Here is a 19,781-nt window from a genome sequence, read left to right as displayed (position 1 = left end):
AAAGTTCAAGATGGTCATGCTGCATCAGACTAGCTGACACCCATCTATCTCCTTCCTCACCACTTTTGTTCAGCTTCTTCTCCTAGCTGGCATTCAATTCACTCTCCTCTGATGCTCAGGGCTCCTGGATTATCATTCATATCTATTTTATTTCTTCTGTCATGTCTTTATTTTAGGGTTTCTGTAGCAGGTCTTCCTAGTCAATTATCTTGCCAGAAGTCCTCCATAATATATGCAATGACTAAATTTAAAAAAAAAATAGATCACAGGTGTTCCTTCCCAGGCATCTCTAGGTAGAATCAGACTTCTAAATTTTCAGTTACCAGATGAGCATATTTACCATTCCTGGTATTCAAATTCTCCTATAGTAATTTCATGCTATAAATATAGTTTGTTTCTTTGTTCTTGCTATATTTGTATACCTAATACATTTATTCTGTCCTTTCCATTGTCTACTGGACCATTATTCTGTGACCTTGGAAGAAAAGAGCAGTATGACCTTATCTCGGATCTGCTTGGTCTTCACTCCATAAACTATGGGATTGAGTGCAGGTGGGATAACAATGTAGAGGTTGGCAAACATAATATGGAAAGTGAGGGAGACATTGTGTCCAAAGCGATGGGCAAGGGTGGAGAAGAAAGCAGGTGTATAAAACATGAGGATGACACAGACATGAGAACCACAGGTGCCAAGGGCCTTCTGGCGGGCTTCTCGAGAGGAGAGACGAAAAACAGCACAAAGGATAAGGGTGTACGAAATGGCAATCAGAATTACATCTGAGATGACCATCATAATGGGAACACAGAAGCCATACCAGATGTTGATGGAGATATCAGCACAGGCAAGTCGAGCAACCCCTATATGCTCACAGTATGTGTGGGGAATAATGTGTGTCCTGCAGAAAGGTAGGCGTTTCAGTAAGAATACTTCTGGCAAGATGATACAGAAGCTCCGTAAGGAGACGCCCACAACAATCTTGATGATGGTTTTCGGGGTCAAGATGGTAGTGTATCTCAAAGGGGAGCAGATGGCCACATAGCGATCAAATGCCATAGCCATCAAGATGGCTGATTCTAGAACAGAACTATAATGAATAAAGAACACTTGTGTAAGACAACCCGAGAAGGTAATTTCATGAGCCCCAAGCCAAAAAAGACTGAGTGTTTTGGGCACACAAGCTGTGGATAAAATGAGGTCAGTCACGGCTAGCTTTGAGAGAAAAAAAAACATGGGTTCATGAAGGCTGCGCTCCACTGCAATGAGGTAGAGAAGGATGCAGTTTCCCATGACAGCCATAATGTAAATGATGAAGAAAGGAATCCCAATCCACACATGAAACTTCTCCAGACCTGGGATGCCCACCAGAGTGAAGGGTCCTGGGCTGTAACTGCTCAGGTTGGAAATGACCATTGTACACTGGGATGGCACAGGTTTGACGTCCTATTGAAAGAGGGTTATAAAAGAAAGTTTGGATCACTTGAGAGTCATTTTCACTTTGATGTATTCATTATTATTGACTCTTCTGGTACCATAGGGTTATGAGTCAGGCTGCCTCAAGTTCAGCAGTTCGAAACTAGCTGCTATTCTACAGAAGATGAGGTTTTCTACTCCCGTAAAGATTTACAACCTTGGAAACACTATGCAGGGTAGGTATGAGTTGGCACTGACTCCACGACATACCACCACCAATATAAAATAATTATATAATTTATCATTGAGAATGAGGGACATCTCAGAGAGTAAAAAGATTGAGATGAACAATGATGGCAGGAAACATGCAAGAGCATGTTTATTGTATCATAAATTCGGTCATTCCACCTAAAGGAAGTATTTTCTTGAATGAAATCAAGCCCATTGTTTCATGACTTTTCCTGAAAACCTTCCATACAGGGTACAAACACCCTTTTTAATTATACACCCGGCCTGGATACAAATGAACAAACTACCAGACACATTTTTCCATGGGTTGGGAGATTATAGCATATATGAGTCTATGGTCACCGCCATATGTAACCTGTTTTCTCATTGAGGAATATCCATCTTTGCCCCAAGGTTTAAAGCTAGCTCACAAGTACTCAATCCATTCCATGTCACCTTTCACTGGAACTCTTAGACTTGTTAGCACCACACATTTCTACTGCCATTCAAAAACCTAATTCCACACATCAAATTCTAGCTGACTCCTTATAGTATGATATGTATGACTTATAACTCAACTATGATGTAGGAAATTCACCTATAGCTAAGACTCATTATGCCTTTCTCCCTAAAGATGTATAATACCCTAATACATTAAATTTAGTAATTGTTGTTAGGTGTCATTGGGTCAGTACCGACTCATAGCGACCCTATGCACAACAGAACGAAAACTGCCCGATCCTGGGCCAACCTCACTACTGTTGCCACGCTTCAGTCCATTGATGCTGCCATTTTGCCAATTCGTCTCATTGGGGGTCTTCCTCTTTTTCTCTGACCCTCCACCTTACCAAACATGATATCCTTCTCTAGAGACTGGGCCCTCCTGACAATATGTCCAAAGTATGAGAGATGAGGTTTGGCCATCCTGGCCTCCAAGGAGCACTATGGCTGCACTTTTTCCAACACAGATCTGTTGGTTCTTTTGGCAGCCTATGGCACTTTCAATATTCTCCTCCAACACCATAACTCAAAAGCATCAATTCTTCTATGGTCTTCCTTGTTCACTGTCCAGCTTTCACATTGCATATGAAGTTATTGAAAATACCATGGTTTGGGTCAGGTGCACCTTAGTACTATCTTTCAAATTTTCTTTTTTAATGAACATTATTCCTTTATGAAATTATAGTCTCTTAGCAACATAGACCTGGAGACACATAATCTTTCAGATGCGAATACATTTAAAGCTTGTAGTCTTAGGCATTTGATGATTGACAAATTTTCTCACACCATCTACCCATATATAATATTGTTGTTGGTGGTGTTATGTGTCGTGGAGTCGGTTCCAACTCATAGCGACCCTGTACAGGGTTTCTGAGGCTGTAAATCTTAACGGGAGCAGAAAGCCTCATCTTTCTCCCACGGAGCAGCTGGTATTTTCTAACTGCTGACCTTGCGGTTCACAGCCCGATTCGTAACCACTACGCTACCAGAGTATACACATATAAAATCCTTCTTCCACTCTCTCTTTCTCTAATGCACACACACACACACACACACACACACACACACTTGTGTGTATACAGAAAAACATTAAAAAAAAACAGTAAGAGGATACAGATAAAGATTTCATAACTGGTTCAGATACTGTGTCATGCCTTGTAAAGTTTCAAAATAACTGGAATATCTCCTTTAAATGCTTGGATCTACATTCACTCTTTTCTCCAGTTATATCCCCATTATTTTTATAAGGAAAGATACAAATATCATCCAGATAACCATATGGTAAAGCTAGGGTTACCCAGTATGAACACTAAGATGTGACGTCATGGTCCTGTACCTCAGATTCTTAGCATGGCAAGGCCAGAAGCATAGTCAATATTATTCTCTCACACATATGCCTCCTTTTATTCTCAGTTTAAGTTCAGCTCAGAGTGTCTTCTATCCTTTTGATCAAAGTTGAGTTATTCTGTTGTCTGCACATGGCAGAAAGACACAGAATATTGTTTTTCTGAGATTTCCCTTTTATATTAGTAAACACACACCTGTACAGTGTCTTCATGTTTCACATGTTCTATGTAATGGGGTCACATTTCAGATACAAACTTTCACAGTGCAACATCTACATCTGCTGAGTGTTTGTTTTTCCATGTTCATGTACCTTCCTCTCAGTGCCTTTATCCTGTTGATACCAAGAACTCACTTATTATCAGTTAGAGCCTTTTGAGACTGTATGACGTTCATTTCAAAAACCATCTCCTGTGCTACTCCCATATTGAATAATATATAATGAGCACCTTGAAACCATATACTTTGCATCACAGTTTTCTAGTTATCTGTAGTCATTCTTTACTTACATTTATGGAGGGGAAGGTCTTTCCTCATTTTATTTATCTTTTTGAACATGAGTATAATACATATCTAAAAACATTCATTAACACACACATATTAGACTGTGAATAGAGATGGAATTATCAGGCTTATCATTCTCCAATCAGACAAATCCACAGTGTGAGGCTGCATATAACATAATCAGTCTGATCATTTGATCTGAAAATGCAATGTCATTTAAAAATGTAGTAGGGTGGGTGTTAGATAAAGGAAATACCTTTCTAAAGTAAAATAAATTTTAGAGTTCTAACAACACTGTAGATTGGATTCAGTTTAAATAAATCTGGCATAGAAAGCAATGTATGAATAATAGGGGAATTTAGATATGAACTACATATAATATGTGAAAAATTACTATCCATATTAATAGATATGATCACCATATTATGGTAAACAGACATACACACACTCAGATGCCCATAATGCACGTGGATTGGTTCAGAGTGTTTTACCTCTTCCTGGTTCAAAAACAAGACTAAGACACTAGAAGTATCTGACTCTCAAGTTCCTCATATGAAAACAAACATAATAGCATTAGTTCTTACATTTACTATAATAATAAAATAAGACATGATCAAAAATCATCTGTATTGCAGTACCTGGCATATAATCAGCTTGCCGTAAGTGTGATGACTTGTTATTCCTGTTCTTCTTCTTCAGTGCCGTCAAGTTGGTTCTTACTCACAGCAATGCTATGACAGCAGAACGAAACTGCTCAGTCCTGTGCCATCCTCACAATTGCTGGTCTGTTTGAGCTCATTATTGCTGCGATTGGGTCAATCCACCTTCATTAGGAGCTGCCTCTATTCCACTGTCCCTCCACTTTACCAGGCATGATGGCCTTTGACTTGCTATCAGATTATATGTTAAGTCATCCTTATTATCATTAGCAATGAAACTATACAGTAAGAAAAGAAAACAGACAGAAATAGATGCTAAAGCTACCAGGAATGTTGGGGTCTTGCCTCGACAGGAGAGTGAGTTGCACAAAGTTGGGAGGTCTGAGAGACGAAAGACATAGCATAAGACAAAGAGATGCAAAGAAACAGACATACAAGTTTGATGCAAGCTGAAAGGCAGGTTGGTCTACTGCATTGCCTTGCATTACATCCAGCATCTCATCCAGCATTGCAAGCAGCCTTACATTGATTGTATCCAGCATTGCATGAAGCACTCACACTGTCTCAGCCATTTATTATATTTTTCCAAGGGATTTTTCACAAAGGGAGGATATGATTATTCAGATAAAATACAGAACTGAAACGTGATTAATCATTCAAAACAGGACACAATGATTCATAGGAACAAATTTTAAAATATACATCATAACTGTCTCAAGGATACTTAACATGCTTTTAGCACTTAATCTCTAATAGGTAAAGGTGAAAAAGATTTAAAAGGTCATAGAAGGCTTAAAGTAAGGTTTTTGAAGGGAGTGAAGCTGTCTTTGGATACTTTGCAAACAAAAGCTCATGTTTTTGTTTGTGAACAAGATCTCAGACACCTGGCTTCATTTATCAACTAATAATTCTTTCTTCTTTACTCTTACAATTTCAGAGAAGATGAGAGACGAGTCTCAACCTTTCTAAGAAGGTGAGATCTCTCTTCCACATTCCTATTCTTCTTTCCTGATTCTGCATCTAAGTGCTACATCACATTTCCATATACTTCCAGGAGGAAGGGGAGCATCTGGGTTAAACTGATTATACCCAGAGGCTCTTTGAGGGGGTTATCACTATTGTCCTTTAATCAATACTTCCAATATTCCTGTTCCTGACCTTTCTGAGTCCTCTGAGGAGACTTTTTACTGTCTCGGCTTTAGAGGCGTTTTGGTCACATAGTTGTATATGGACATCAAAGGCTCATGCTTCAGGTTAATATCAAGATGCAGTTCTGACATGCATCCCAGGTGGCTTTTGCTTGTTCCTCAAAAAGATTTGTTCCCAGGACCCTACGCACTGCCAACACAGTGGAGACATTAAGAGAGGCACATAAGAAACCATTTTCTCAGAAGCTACAATTACTGGCGTTAGAAGCATAGAATGAACAATAAGACCAAAGAAAATTATACAGAGGTAGCCCACCAGTGAGTTCGTAAAAACCTATGAACCCGGGACTTCAGGAGGTCACTTCAGGGTCCATAGCTTGCAATTCTGAGAAGGGCCCCTTTGGATTTTCATCCAATTTGTCACAGGGCCTCAGCTTCTCAGGATGCTGTCTCCAGCACAAGAGCACCCCTGGTCACACTCATGTTTGTTGTTGTTGTTTTTAAGTGCCTTCAAGTCAGCTCTGACCCATACCTACCCTGTGAAGGGTTTCCAAGGAGCAGCTGGTGAGTTTGAATCACCCACATTGCTGTTCAAACCAACTTTGCAGTCCAGCGCATTAGCCTACAGTGCTATATCAGGGCTCCCACACTTAATTCTACCCCTGTGGTAGGGTTATGGGCCATTATCACATATTTAGCACTGACACTGAACAACACTAGTCTTGTTCATGATTCACCCACTTCTTAATTTGTCAGTCTCTTATTCTTTCACTGCTAATTCAATGAAGCATTCCCCCAAGTAGCAGAAGCCAGCATCACTTGATAAATAGGAATTTCTCACGGAAGGAAGTGACTTGTTCATGGTTCCTAAAAGGTGACACCAAGAACTCTTCAACCCCTTCCTGTTTCTCTCCAATATAGGGTTTCAAAGTCTATAAATTTTTCTGGAGCTGGCAGCTTCATCTTTTCCCTGGTGAGTTCTTGGTGGCTTTGAACCACTAACCTTGGGGATAGTAGCCTAATGTTTACCCCACAGTGCTACCAGCACTCCTTCAAATCCTAATCAAAACCAAATTCCTTCAAGTAGGCAGTTATTAAGTGCTGTTGAGTCAGTTACAACTCAGTGTCCCTGTATGGGGTTTCTGAGAATCAGCAGGTAGGTTTGCATCACCACCCTTGTGGTTAGTAGTTCAGTGCTTATCCAGACAAGTAGGCAGTACTCACCTAATGTTAGGGGCAGGGTTTAAAGGGAAGGATTGAAGATTATCCTGAGAGACACACAGCAATTATATCAGAGGGCAGACACACTAACCAAAGAAATGACTGGAGAGGAAAGAAGGGGATTAATAATAGATTAATCCCTTCTCCCTTTTATTTTCTCTGGATCTTTGCTCAGTGTGAAGAGAATATGAGTAGTTAGACCTGGGAAACCCTGAGGGATTCTCTTCTTACCCTCTAGGGAAGAAGATAATCCTGCCCAAGCCTGTGAGTCATCTCTGCTTCAGTATGAAATTTTTTTTTTTTTTTTCATTTGTTTGCGTGCTGATATACCTAGGAGTCCTGGCGTGGAGCTGTGGGTTAATGCGCCAGACTGCAAAGACATTTGAACTGCGAGGTTGGCAGTTCAAGCTCACCAGTTGCTCCTCAGAAACCCTATACTGGGCCACTATGGGTTGGAACCGACTTGATGGCACTTAACAACAACAACATACCTAGGAGCATACTTAAGACTCAGTGCTTACTAATATATGTGTACCTATTAGAACAGCTAGGTTCAATCTCTTCCTACTAACCAGAGGGTCTTAGGAAAGCTAATTAGCCTCTATAAAAAAGTGATAATTTACTATTACCTCTCAAGGCTATCATAAGGATTGACAAATTAAGTAACATTTTCTTGTGAAAACTTGAACACAGAGGCTGACATAGTGCAGATTATATTTTTTATATGTAGTCCAGTTCCACCTAAGTCACAAAAAATTAGGGTCCCTGATAATGAAGATTATACAGACCGCTTTACGACTTTCTAATACTGTTTGCTTACAGAGTGAGATCCCATAAACTGTATAACTGTATTTATAAACTATACAGTGAATTCTTCTGACTTTTATTTTATATATATTTACATATATATATATATACATACACACACATTCACATAAAGAATGGAATATGAAGGATCAAACCTACAAGAAAGTTGGCTGGAACTTTCTCTACAGCGGTGGGGTAGAACCAATTGGATGACCACCTAAGGAGGACCCTTAGGTGTCTAGTTCCTGCTAGCCATCTCTGGCTAAATATTATGTGTTCTTCAAAACCATCAGGCCTCAAGCTGTATCTACTATCCTATAGAACCAGCTCCTCTTATAGTGATGTTAATTAAAGCAATTGTCACTTCACTAACAACATTCTTTTTCTTAACAAATTGTATTACTATTTGTCTTAAATATCTCCAGAAACCATTCTTTTTTCTGTCTCCATTGAACAGCTACCAGCGTCTCTAATAACCTCTAATAACCTCATAAAAGATGATTCAGTCTCCATTCAAGTCTTCCTCAACACATTCCTCACATTGCAAACAGTGCTCATTTGAAAGTGTACATTTTGTCATGTCATTTCCTAAGTGCAAATCTTGGCAGTTATGATTTCCTCTACCTTGATTTTTTTTCATCTAGATTTTTATGTGCTTTACACATATTTATTATTTGAGATTTAACCCAAACAGGGATCTTATTATAATTTTATCTAAATAAATGTATTCTTATGAGAAAACCGTTAGATCTGACTGTTGGTAAGGTTCAAGAGGCAGTATCCTGCCTGAATGTTCTGAGGGGCTACATCTCTATTTACACAAATAGGCTCTTATCCTATAACACGAGATCCCTGGTGTGGTGCTGTGAGTAAAAGCACTGGACTGCAAAGTCGGTTTGAACTGGGGTTGAAGCTCACCAGTCACCCCTCAAAAACTCTATACAGGGTCAATGTGTGGATTGGAACCAACTATATGGTACACAAAAGCAACATCCCATAACACAAATAGCCAAGTTAATTTCCATGAATTTTGTAAATCCAAGTCTCTTGTTATATCAGTAAAAGTATTAAAAAAAAAAAAAAATAGATAACCCTGAATGGTTTGCCTTTTTTCTCATTCATAGACATATATCCTTCTGATTGGACAGAGTACAACTAATTTATTTTCAATGGTTACAAATTTTGCATCCAATGTTGTAGGATGAACTTTTTTTTTTTTTTTTTTTTTGTCTTTTAAGAATTTTATTGTAAACAGATTTTACCAATGAACCTTAAAAAATCTGCAATTTCCTCAGAAACACACAAATAATTAAGAGTTGAAGGTACTGGCAAACAAAGCTACCAATATTTTGCATCAGAATAGATAGGAGTCTCTTATCTAGTTTTCCATGATTTACTAAGACTTTTGTTTGTTTACTTTAACGTTTTATTGTGAATTATGTGATAGTTTACATGGGGGAACATTAGTTTTAAATTCATCCTATCTTATATCATTTCATTGCCATGGTTACAATCCCCTCCATGCATCATCAACCTGTAGGATGAACTTTTAATTTATTGAAAATTTGAGTCAAATGCCTGACAGTATTTTGTTTATATGTGGCATGGAGAACTTATTGTTGTTGTGAAGTGCCATTAAGTGGATTCCGACTCATAGCTACCCTGTATGGGGTTTTAAAGTAACGACTGGTAAGTTTGAGCCACTGACCTTACAGTTCAAACCAACTTTGTGGTCCAGTGTTTATGCTACAGTGCCACACCAGCACTTCATGGAGAGTTTGGTGGGCCATTATTTTTACATGATGAATAGGTAAGCTGAAGGCATGGACATTTTCAATTCTTACTGTTGGTGTCTTCTTTTGCCCTTATGGAGAAACCTGTCTTTTTTTAACTGTTGATTGTGTAGAAAGGATCTGCTTTTAAGTGATTTGCATGAGTTTGATGTAACCACCTGGTACATAATGTATAAACACATATAGAACTTAAAGCTTAATGCTACTCTTTTTGGACTCAGCAAAATAGCTCTCTACTGAATCTGTTAATGATTTCCTTTTGGTTAAAACAGGAATGTGTTCTGTTATATTTGCTCTCTTTATTGATAATTCATAACTTAAACATTAAGGCTACTCTCCACCATTCCTACCTACTTAAAGAACCAATTACGATTTTATACAAATTTTATCATTCTATTAGCATGGTAAAGAAAAGGTATGTCAACACACAGCTGACTTCCTAGCTAGTAAAAGGTAAAAAATAAAGCATATCAATTCATTATTCTTCATTAATTCACTATTGTAGTTATAGTTAAGTGCTGTTGAGTAGGTTCCTATATAGGATTTCCAAGGAGTGGCTGGTGAGCTTGTCCACTCATAGATCATTGTTATTACTGTCATTGGAAGATTATGTATCTAAGAGTATTTACCTTTGTTGCCTATAACTCTTGTGTTCCTCTCAGTATCTTTCACAGTCTTGATCATTTTGTGTGACCTCCCACCTACTGTATGTTACCTTTTGCTTTACTTGAGGTAATATATTTACCATCATGTTAGAGATTTACCCTCCTTTTTCCTGCCACTTCTGCTAACCTCCAAAGAATATTGCTACCTATGTGTAAATCTTCCCTTGGCTTTCTGCAATAGTAGTCTACTACAATTGTTTGTCCTTTTGTGATTGATTAATGTCATTAAGCATTTAGGCTCATCCATGCTGTGGGTTGTCTCACAGACTCATGGTTAGTGTTTGATATTATTTAGAATATAGTTGTGTGTGTGTGTGGACCATAGTTTGGTTTTACATTAATTTATTGACGGACATATTATTTTCATCCTTTTACTACTAGGAATAGTGATGATATGAACATGGGTGTAAACATTTCTGTTCACCTCTTATTTCTCTGGGATATATACCTCATAGTTGGATTGTTAGATCATAAGATATTTCTACTTCCAATATTTTTCAGGACATGCCATACCATTTTATGCATTGGTTGCACCATTTTACATTTCCACCAGCAGTGTGAGAGAGTTCTAATCTTTTTACATCCTCATCAGCATTTATTGTGCTCTGATTTTTTGAACTTTGACATGAATGCTGTAGTGAGAAATCCCACTGTTATTTTGATTTGCATCTCCTAATAACTAAGATCAGTTTGATGTACTATAGTGGCTTTTTGTGCTGCTATGATGTTAGAAGCTATGCCACCAGTATTTTAAATGCCACCAGCAGCATCAATGGTAACAGTTTTATCAGTTTCCAAATTAAGACAGACTAGTAAGGAGCTCTGGTAGCGTAGTGGTTACGACTCGGGCTGTGAACCGCAAGGTCAGCAGTTTGAAACTACCAGCTGCTCCGCGGGAGAAAGATGAGGCTTTCTACTCCCGTAAAGATTTACACCCTCGGAAACCCTGTACAGGGTCGCTATGAGTCGGCTCCGACTCCACGGCACATAACAACAACAACAACAACAACAAGCAAGGAGAGGCAGATCATTTCTGAAAAGTTTCCCACTGAAATCTTTATGCATAGCAGCAGAATATTGTCAGATACAGTACCAGACGATGAGCCCCCCATGATGGAAGAAATAAAAATATGACTGGCAAATATCTGCCTCCATAAATGAGTTACCTCAATGACTTAGATGAAGCAAAATTTCAGGACATTAATTTGTTAATGGGGTACAACCCAAAAGAGAAGAAACAGCTGCAAACAACCATTGATAATCAGAATGCAGAATGTGTGAAGTATGAATCTAGAAAAACTGGAAGTTGTCAAAAATGAAATGGAATGCAAAAATATTAGTGTGGCACCATTGGATAAGCACTGAACTGCTAAGCTCAAGATCAGTGGTTCAAACGCAAAGTCCCTGCAGGTTCAGATCTTTTAGAACAGGCAGTATATTGAGAGAGCAGCATCCCTAGACTGTGTGTGTGTGTGTGTGTGTGTGTGTGTGTGTGTGTATGCGGTTTACATGGGAGAACATCAGCTTATTTCGTTTCATTGCAATGATTACAAATCCCTACATGCATCATCAAATAACCAAAGGGTACACAACACAGGCCCACCCTCTAGCTGCCAGCACACAGCCCTACTTCCTCCCTGAGTCCAGTGTCCCCAGCCACTCCATCTGTCACATCATCGTCTCTGTCTCCATCCCTGGTGTCGTTGCCTCTCTGTGTTAGTTCTCTCTCCATTCTTCTCACTTGATTGTCCCAGGGAGCTCCGCTCCTGGGCTGCAAAACCAATCACTGTCCTCCTTTTGTCAAAAAGCATCTACCTCTATATTTCCTACCCTCACAGTCAGTACTGATGGCAATTATTCACTATTGTAAAAGAGTTTCGCAACAGTCTTATCCCCATTTCCTTTCGCCAGCCTGGTCCCAACAGATTGGAAATCATTCAGTAGTGATTCTACCTTCCCCCGCCCCGTCTGGAACTAGGCTCCCTCTTGAAAGCTTAAGCCAGTCACTTCTTGCCTTTATTAGGTCCCCCATTTTGGATAGCCAATGTCTAAGTTGTCCATCCCTGTCAACCTTGTGTACCAAGGGGGTGGGAGTGATCCTTGCTGTAAAGATTTGTTCCCTTTTTTGAGCTACTACATCCATAAGTATAGGTTGTTGTTGTTGTTAAGTACTGTGGAATCGGTTCTGACTCATAGTGACTCTACACAGGGTTTCCGAGGCTGCAAATCTTTATGGGAACAGAACGCCTCCTCTTTCTCCTGTGAAACCAATGGTAGTTTCGAACTGCTGACCTTGAGGTTGGCAGCCTGACTCGTAACCACTATGCTACCAGAGCTCCCTTAAGTATAGGTAAAATTCATTAAATTGTAACAGGTTACTCCTTCCCCCCACCCCCCTCTTCTTTCTTCCTTGTTGTTCTTCAAGGTAGCATAGCATTCCATTGTGTGTACATACCACAGTTTGTGTATCCATTCTTCAGTTGACGGGCACTTAGACTGTCTACATCTTTTTGCTATTGTAAATAGTGCTGCTGTGAACATTGGTGTGCATATATCTACTTGTGTTATGGCTCGTATTGCTTGTGGGTAAATACCAAGTAGAGGAATTGCTGGAACATAAGGTATTTCTATTTCCAACCTTCTAAGGAAGCTCTATATTGCTTTCTAGAGTGGTGGACTATTTTGCAATCCCACCAACAATGTAAGAGGGTCCCAGACTCTCTGCATCCTTGCCAGCATTTATTGTCCTCTACTTTTTTTATCTTTGTTATTATTGCTGGTGTGAGATATCTCATTGTTGTTTTAATTTGCATCTCTCTAATGGCTAGCGATCATGAACATTTCTTCAAATGTTTGTTGGCTGCCCGGATGTCTTCCTTGGTGAAGTGTCTGTTCATGTCCTGTGCCCATTTTTTAATTGGGTTATTTGTCTTTTTCTTGTAGAGGTGTTGTAGTTTCCTATATTTTAGAAATGAGTCCCTTGTCTGATGTGTCATTGCAAAACATTTTTTCCCATTCTGTGGGTTCCCTTTTTATTCTTTTGGTAAAGTCTTTTGATGCACCTAAGTTTAAGATTTTTACTATGTCCCAATCATCTATTTTGTCTACTTTTGTTTGTGTACTTTTCAAAATATTTGGTAGTCTGTGTATTCCCTGTATTGGAGCCCTCACATTTGTCCGTATTTTTTCATTGATGACTTTCATAATTTAGGAATTCACATTTAGGTCTTTAATCCATGCTGAGTTGGGTTTTGTATAGGGTATGAGGTAAAGGTCTTGTTTCAATGTTTTCCATATCACTTTCCAGTTCTACCAGCACCATCTGATAAAGAGACTATCTCCTCCTCATGTAACATACCTAGGCACTTTGTCAAAAGTCAGTTGGCTGTATGTGGATGGGTTAATTTCTGGATTCTAGATTCTGTTCCATTGATCAGTGTATCTTTTATTGTACCAGTACCAGGGTGTTTGACCACTGTAGCCATGTAGTAGATTTTGAAACTGGGGAGTCAGAGGCTTCCAACCCTGTTTTCATCTAGAGCAGTGCTTTCTTATCCTGGGTCTCCTTCTTTCCATATAAAGTTTGTAATTATCTTTTCCATCTCTTTGAAGAATGTTGCTGGAATCTGAATTGGGATTGCATTATATGTGTAAATTGCTTTGGGTAATATCTACATTTTCATAATGTTGATTCTTCCTATCCAGGAAAATGGTATGTTCTTCCACTTTTATAAGTCTTTTGGTTTCTTATAGTAGTGTTTTGTAATTCTTTGTTTCTCTGGTTACATTTATTCTTAAATATCTCATCCTTTGGGTGGCTATTATAAATGGTTTTGCATTCGTAATGTTCTTTTTGGCACTGTCATTGTTATTACAGAGGAATCCAACTTATTTTTGTATGTTGATCTTGTACCTGCCATTTTGCTGAATATTCCAATGATGTGGGAGACCACAACACTTGTAAGGTTCACATACTGCAGAATGGTCAACCATTAAAGATCAAATGGGCAGGATTTACCTAAGAAAAAATTCAGAAGATTTGGTAAAGTATTCGAAATGGAAACACACTCCTGGACATCTGTCTCAAAGCAAGTCTTCAGAAATTAATTAGTAGAATATGACTGAAAACCACTCTTCTAGTGAACTCTAACAACAAAATATTCTGATTGCCCTTGTAAGCTCTTTCTTTAATCACAACATTTAATACACATTAGGGGCATTTGCATGTATCTTGCCATGGATGTGTGACTTTAGCTTAGTATTATCCTTCTCAATTTCCCAATCCTCCACTTCCCAAATGTGTCTGGCACTTACTTTTGTTTTGCAATTTCCACAAGATCTCCGGCAAGGGTGCTAAATTTTTCTTTTAGTATCCAAATGAACTTACTTGGGGGATAAACCTACTGCAGGAAGTACAGGCCTTTGACAAGATCTCTGGTTGATTTTAGGGATTAAGTTCTTCTGCTGGAACTGATTTGACTGCACTTAACAACAACAACAATCATTCCCATCATACCACTGCCAAAAGAAACTGGTGTTTAAAATAGATTTGAGTTGAAAGTATTGTGCATGAGTGGTAAATTTAGAGTGAATTCTAGTCCCACAAAAAAGGACCAAAAATTAGACTTGAATATTGTCATAAATGTCTTAACTATTCATTTGCTAATCCTCTACAAAATTTCTCACTGAACTTGTACTTTCAGTCTCCCTTTCCCACCTATGACATGTTTTCTGTCATACTGACATATTTCCCATTTACAAATTTGTATAGTTTTTTTGAGAGTAATTCAATTATTTCCTGTTTCTTCCTCATCATATCCTAAGTATCCCCCATAATCCACAAGCAAAAATGTTATCAAGAAAATAATTCTAGAGAAAATTATCTCTTTCATGTAACCAGTATGTCCGTTGCCATGGAGTTGACTGTAACTCATGTGTGTCTTAGTAGAACTGTGTTCTCTAAGGTTTTCAGTGACTGTTTTTGTTTTGTTTTTTTTTTAAATGGATAACCAGGCATTACCTCACAGGCACCTCTAGGTAGATTTGAACCTCCAATATTTCAATTAGCAGCTAATTATATTACCTACCCATGATATTTAAAAGCATCTATAATAAGTTCATGTTTTAAATGTCATTTGTTTCTTTATTACTGCTATATTTATAAACACTATGAACTTATACTATACTTTACATTGTCTAGCAGACTATCATTCTGTGCCCTTGGTAGAAAAGAAGAGTAGGACCTTATTTCAGATCTGCTTGGTCTTTACTCCATAAACTTTACTCACTTGAGATATCAAAGAGATTGTCTGATGATTTCCACATTCCGTTAGGTCACCTCTCTTTGGAATGGGCACAAATATGGATCTCTTCCAATCAGTCAGCCAGATAGTTGTCTTCCAAATGAACCATTTAGTGTCCTTTAAATTACAGAATTATAATACCCTAATAGTTTGAATTTAGGAACATAATCAGTCCATATTTCTAAGAGGAACATTGCTCCATTTTTTTTTAACATACTTGTATAGTCTCTAAAATTGCAACATAGACCTCAATACACAAAATCTTTCAGATGGAAAAATATGATGGACATATTCTTTCATGCATTCTACCCACATATAATCTTACACAAACATGAAGTCCAATAGCACTCTCTTTCTCTGAGGCACATATACACATACATGTACACAAACTGATGTGTATGCAGAGGACACAGACCACAAAGAGAATAGAAACAAAATATTTAATGACTAAATCGTGCATTACCATAAAACATGTAAATTCCCTAAATAACTTGAATCTCTCCTTTAAATATTTGGACCTACATTTGCAATAAAGCCAGGGACTTGAGACGTGAAAATCCAGTATAAGCACCACGATGAGACATGTGATAGTCCTACACCTCAGATTCTTAAAATGACAAGGCCATACATCATGTTCAACCTTATGCCCTCCCATATATTTCTCCTTTTATTCTCAGATTTAAGTCCAGCTAGCAATACCTTCCATCCCATAAACCAAAGTTGAGTTGTGTCTCCCTTCTCTACATGACAGAAGGAAAAGGATATTCAATATCTGAGTGTTTCCTTATAGATAAGTAAGAGCACACTTCTTGTACAGTATCCCCATGTTTCACACATTCAAGGTCATGCAGGCACAGTTTAGATACAGTATGAACTTTCAAAGTCCAACTTCTACATCTGCTGAGTGTTCGTGTTTCCATGATCTTGTACCTTTCTTTTGGTGCTCTTATCCTGGTGGGACCAGCAACTCACTGGTTACCAGCCTTAGAGGAATTTGGGACTGTTCAGCCTTCATTTGAAAACCTCTCTCCTGTACTACTCACAAATTGAGCAATATACAATGAGCACACTGAAACCACACATTTTGTATCAGCTTTCCAGCTTATCTGATGTCATTGTGTACCTAAATATTTGTGGGGGAAGGTCTTCTCTCATTTTATATTTCCTTGCACACAAATAAAACAAGCAACCAATAACAATGATAAACACACACATAAGCCTACATAAAGAAAAGGGATTGTCAGACTTGTCATTTATAATCAGAGAAATCCACAATCTGAGACATGTCTAGAGGACAATCAGTCTGATCATTTGAACAAGACAGTAACACTGAAAATGGGGTTGGGTGTTAAGTAAGGGATATAACTGCCTAGATTATAATACATTGTAGAGATCTAATCAACCAAATGAGGCACTGTAGGATAAGCACTGTACTGCTATCTAGTAGTGGGGATGCGTAGTTATGACAGTATTTCTATTTTCCACTTTTTAAGGCAATGCCATACCATATTCTACAGTAGTTGTACCATTTTTACAGTTCTACCAGCAATGTAAGAGAGTTTTAATCTCTCCTAACCCTTGGAAGAATTTTCTGTTTTCTCTTTTTATTTGGAACGTTGACATTATTGTTAATATCTCACTATTGCTTTAATTTGCATCTCTCTGATGGCTAAAAATTGAGAACATTTATTCATTTGTTTGTTGGCCATCTGAATATCTTTAATGAATTGTTTATTCATGTTCTCTGCCCTTTTTTACATAGGGATTTTTGGTTGTTGATGTTTTAAAATTTTTGATATGTTTTAGAGATTAGTCCCTCATCCAATAAGTCATTGCCAAAAATTTTTTTCACAATCTATAGGTTCCCTTTTTATTCTTTTTTTTCTGTAATATTTATGTGTTTTGATGCACATAAATGTTTAAATTTAGGAGGTTTCATTGTGTAGTCTGTCTTCTGTTTGTGCATTTTTTAGTGTATTTAGTGTATTGAGAGTGTATTTATACCACGTATTCAGGCCCCTAAGTTTGCACCTATTTTTACATTAATGACCTTTATAGTTTTAGGCTTTACATTTAGATATTTACTCCATCCAGTGTTTGTTTTTCTATTTGGTGAAAGATATGGATCCTGTTTTAGTCTTCTGTAAATGGATATCTAGTTTTGCTAGCACCATTGGTTAAAGATAATATCTCTTCCCCATCTAATGGATTTTGTCTCCTTGTCAAAAATGATATATTTACTTCTGGGTTCTTCATTATATCTCATTGGTCTATGTGTGTGTGTCAGGATGTTTTGACTACTGTGGCTGTATAGTAGGTTTGGGGATTGGGAATTGTGAGGCCTCCTACTTTGTTCTTCTTCTTTATTAGTAGTTTGCTTATTCAGGGTTTTTCTCCTTTCCATATAAAGTTTCTGCTACCATAAGATTTACAGCCTCAGAAACCCTGTACAGGGTCACTGTGAGTCAGAACCAACTCCACAGCATATAACCACCACCACCATATAAAGTTGGTAATTAGGTTTCCAAATATGAAAAGAATGATAGTGGATTCTGCTTCAAGATTGCATTCTATCAGTAGATTGCTTTGGGTAATATTATCTGTCCTCTTATTATAGGAACCTGTTGTGTCCATGAGTCTTTAAATTTGTTGTACTCTGTGGCATTCTTGCTTCATGTCATTCTGATTTATTTTTTCATTGGGCACATTACCAGTTGAACATAATTAATTGATTAGAAATGTCTCAATATCTCTATCATATTTGAGGAATATATTTGTTGAGTATAATTTTGGGTTGACAAGTTTTTCTTGCCAAGTTTTGTATGTTATCCCATTGTCTTCTTGCCCACATGGCTTCTTCTGAGAAGTCAGAGCTTAGTCTTATTGGTTCTCCTTTGTGGGTATCTTTTCATTTGCTAGAGCTGCTCTCAGGTTTCTTTCCTTGTCTTCTGTTTGGGAGACTTTGATTATGATATATCATGGTGATTTTCTTTTGATGTCTATCCTATTTTGGGTTCATTCAGCTTCTTGAATGCTTCAATGCTTCAATACCTTCTTGTCATTCAGGATATTAGGGAAGTTTTCTTCCATAGCTTTGACAAATTATTCTCTGTGCCTTTTTTTTCCCTAAAAGTATGACCACATGTAAGTTATTCCTCTTGGTTGAGGAATATATTCCCATATATTCATAGGCCTACTTCATTTTTGATGCTGTTGTTCTTTTTCTAATTGTTTCTTTTGCAGATTAGTATTCAGAGATTTCTCTTCAAGCTTACTAGTTTACCATTCCATTGATTCAATTCTAGTCCTTTGACCTTTCAATATATTATATATATCTAAAATGTTAGTATTAAAATTCTGAATTTATTCACTAGTTTTTAATTTTTCATTTCTTTTTTTGTCTTTTATTTCACCTGGGTTTTTCTACAGGTTTTTCTGTGTTTTCCTTGATTTTATACGTTACTTTCTTGATCTTTCTCTCAATCCATTGAAGGTACCTAAATATTGTTCTTTTTAATTCCATCTCAGGCAGTTCCAATGCCTGCCATTTCTCCCTCAGAAAAGTTTTTTATCTCTGTATTTTAGTTTACTTGTTTCAGTCAATCTGTCTGGTTTCTTCATGTGAAGTGAAATTGTCTGCTGTCTCTAAGACATTGTGATGGTGTTGTATTTGTATTTGACTAATGATTGTATGTTGGTGAGTTCTTAGGCACTCATCAACTATCTCTTGTGTATGTATAGAAAATGTGACTGTGTACAGTTCTTTTTTGCTGTTCGTGTAGAACACTTGAGGGTGCATTTGACAGGTGTTGGCTGTTGTGAAACACTGATCATGTGGTACAGGAAAGGGTAGTGGCTTTTACCAAATGGGTGCCTCTGTAGTAGATAGTAGTATGGCTTGACCATGTAAGCATAGTTGCTGCCTCCCATCAGCTGTTGTGTTTATTAAGCACCATCATTTTGATTCTGATTCCTAGCAACCCTGTATAGGTTTTCTTAACAGTGGCTGGTAAGCTTCAATCATCAACATTGCAATTAAAACTGACCTTGTAATTCAGTGCATTAACCCACAGCACCACACCAGGACTCATCAGGTAGGACTGTTGTTGTTGTCAGGTGCCATCAAGTCGGAACCGACTCATAGTGACCCCATGCACAGCAGAACGAAACAATGTCTGATCCTGGGCCAACCTCACT

The 19,781-nt window shown here is 37.9% G+C and overlaps 1 protein-coding gene across 1 annotated transcript; it reads right to left on the bottom strand.

The window, feature by feature from the left end:
* Positions 1 to 463: 463 nt before the first annotated feature.
* LOC102816153 (olfactory receptor 52H1-like) lies at positions 464 to 1,411 on the bottom strand. The gene has a single exon (XM_006870215.1). The coding sequence runs from the start codon at positions 1,409 to 1,411 to the stop codon at positions 464 to 466; it is 948 nt and encodes a 315-aa protein (XP_006870277.1).
* Positions 1,412 to 19,781: the final 18,370 nt, after the last annotated feature.

This window comes from Chrysochloris asiatica, unplaced genomic scaffold (genome assembly GCF_000296735.1).
Source record: "Chrysochloris asiatica unplaced genomic scaffold, ChrAsi1.0 scaffold00140, whole genome shotgun sequence".
NCBI classification, from domain to species: Eukaryota; Metazoa; Chordata; class Mammalia; order Afrosoricida; family Chrysochloridae; genus Chrysochloris; species Chrysochloris asiatica.
This window is presented reverse-complemented; position numbering and strand designations above follow the sequence as displayed.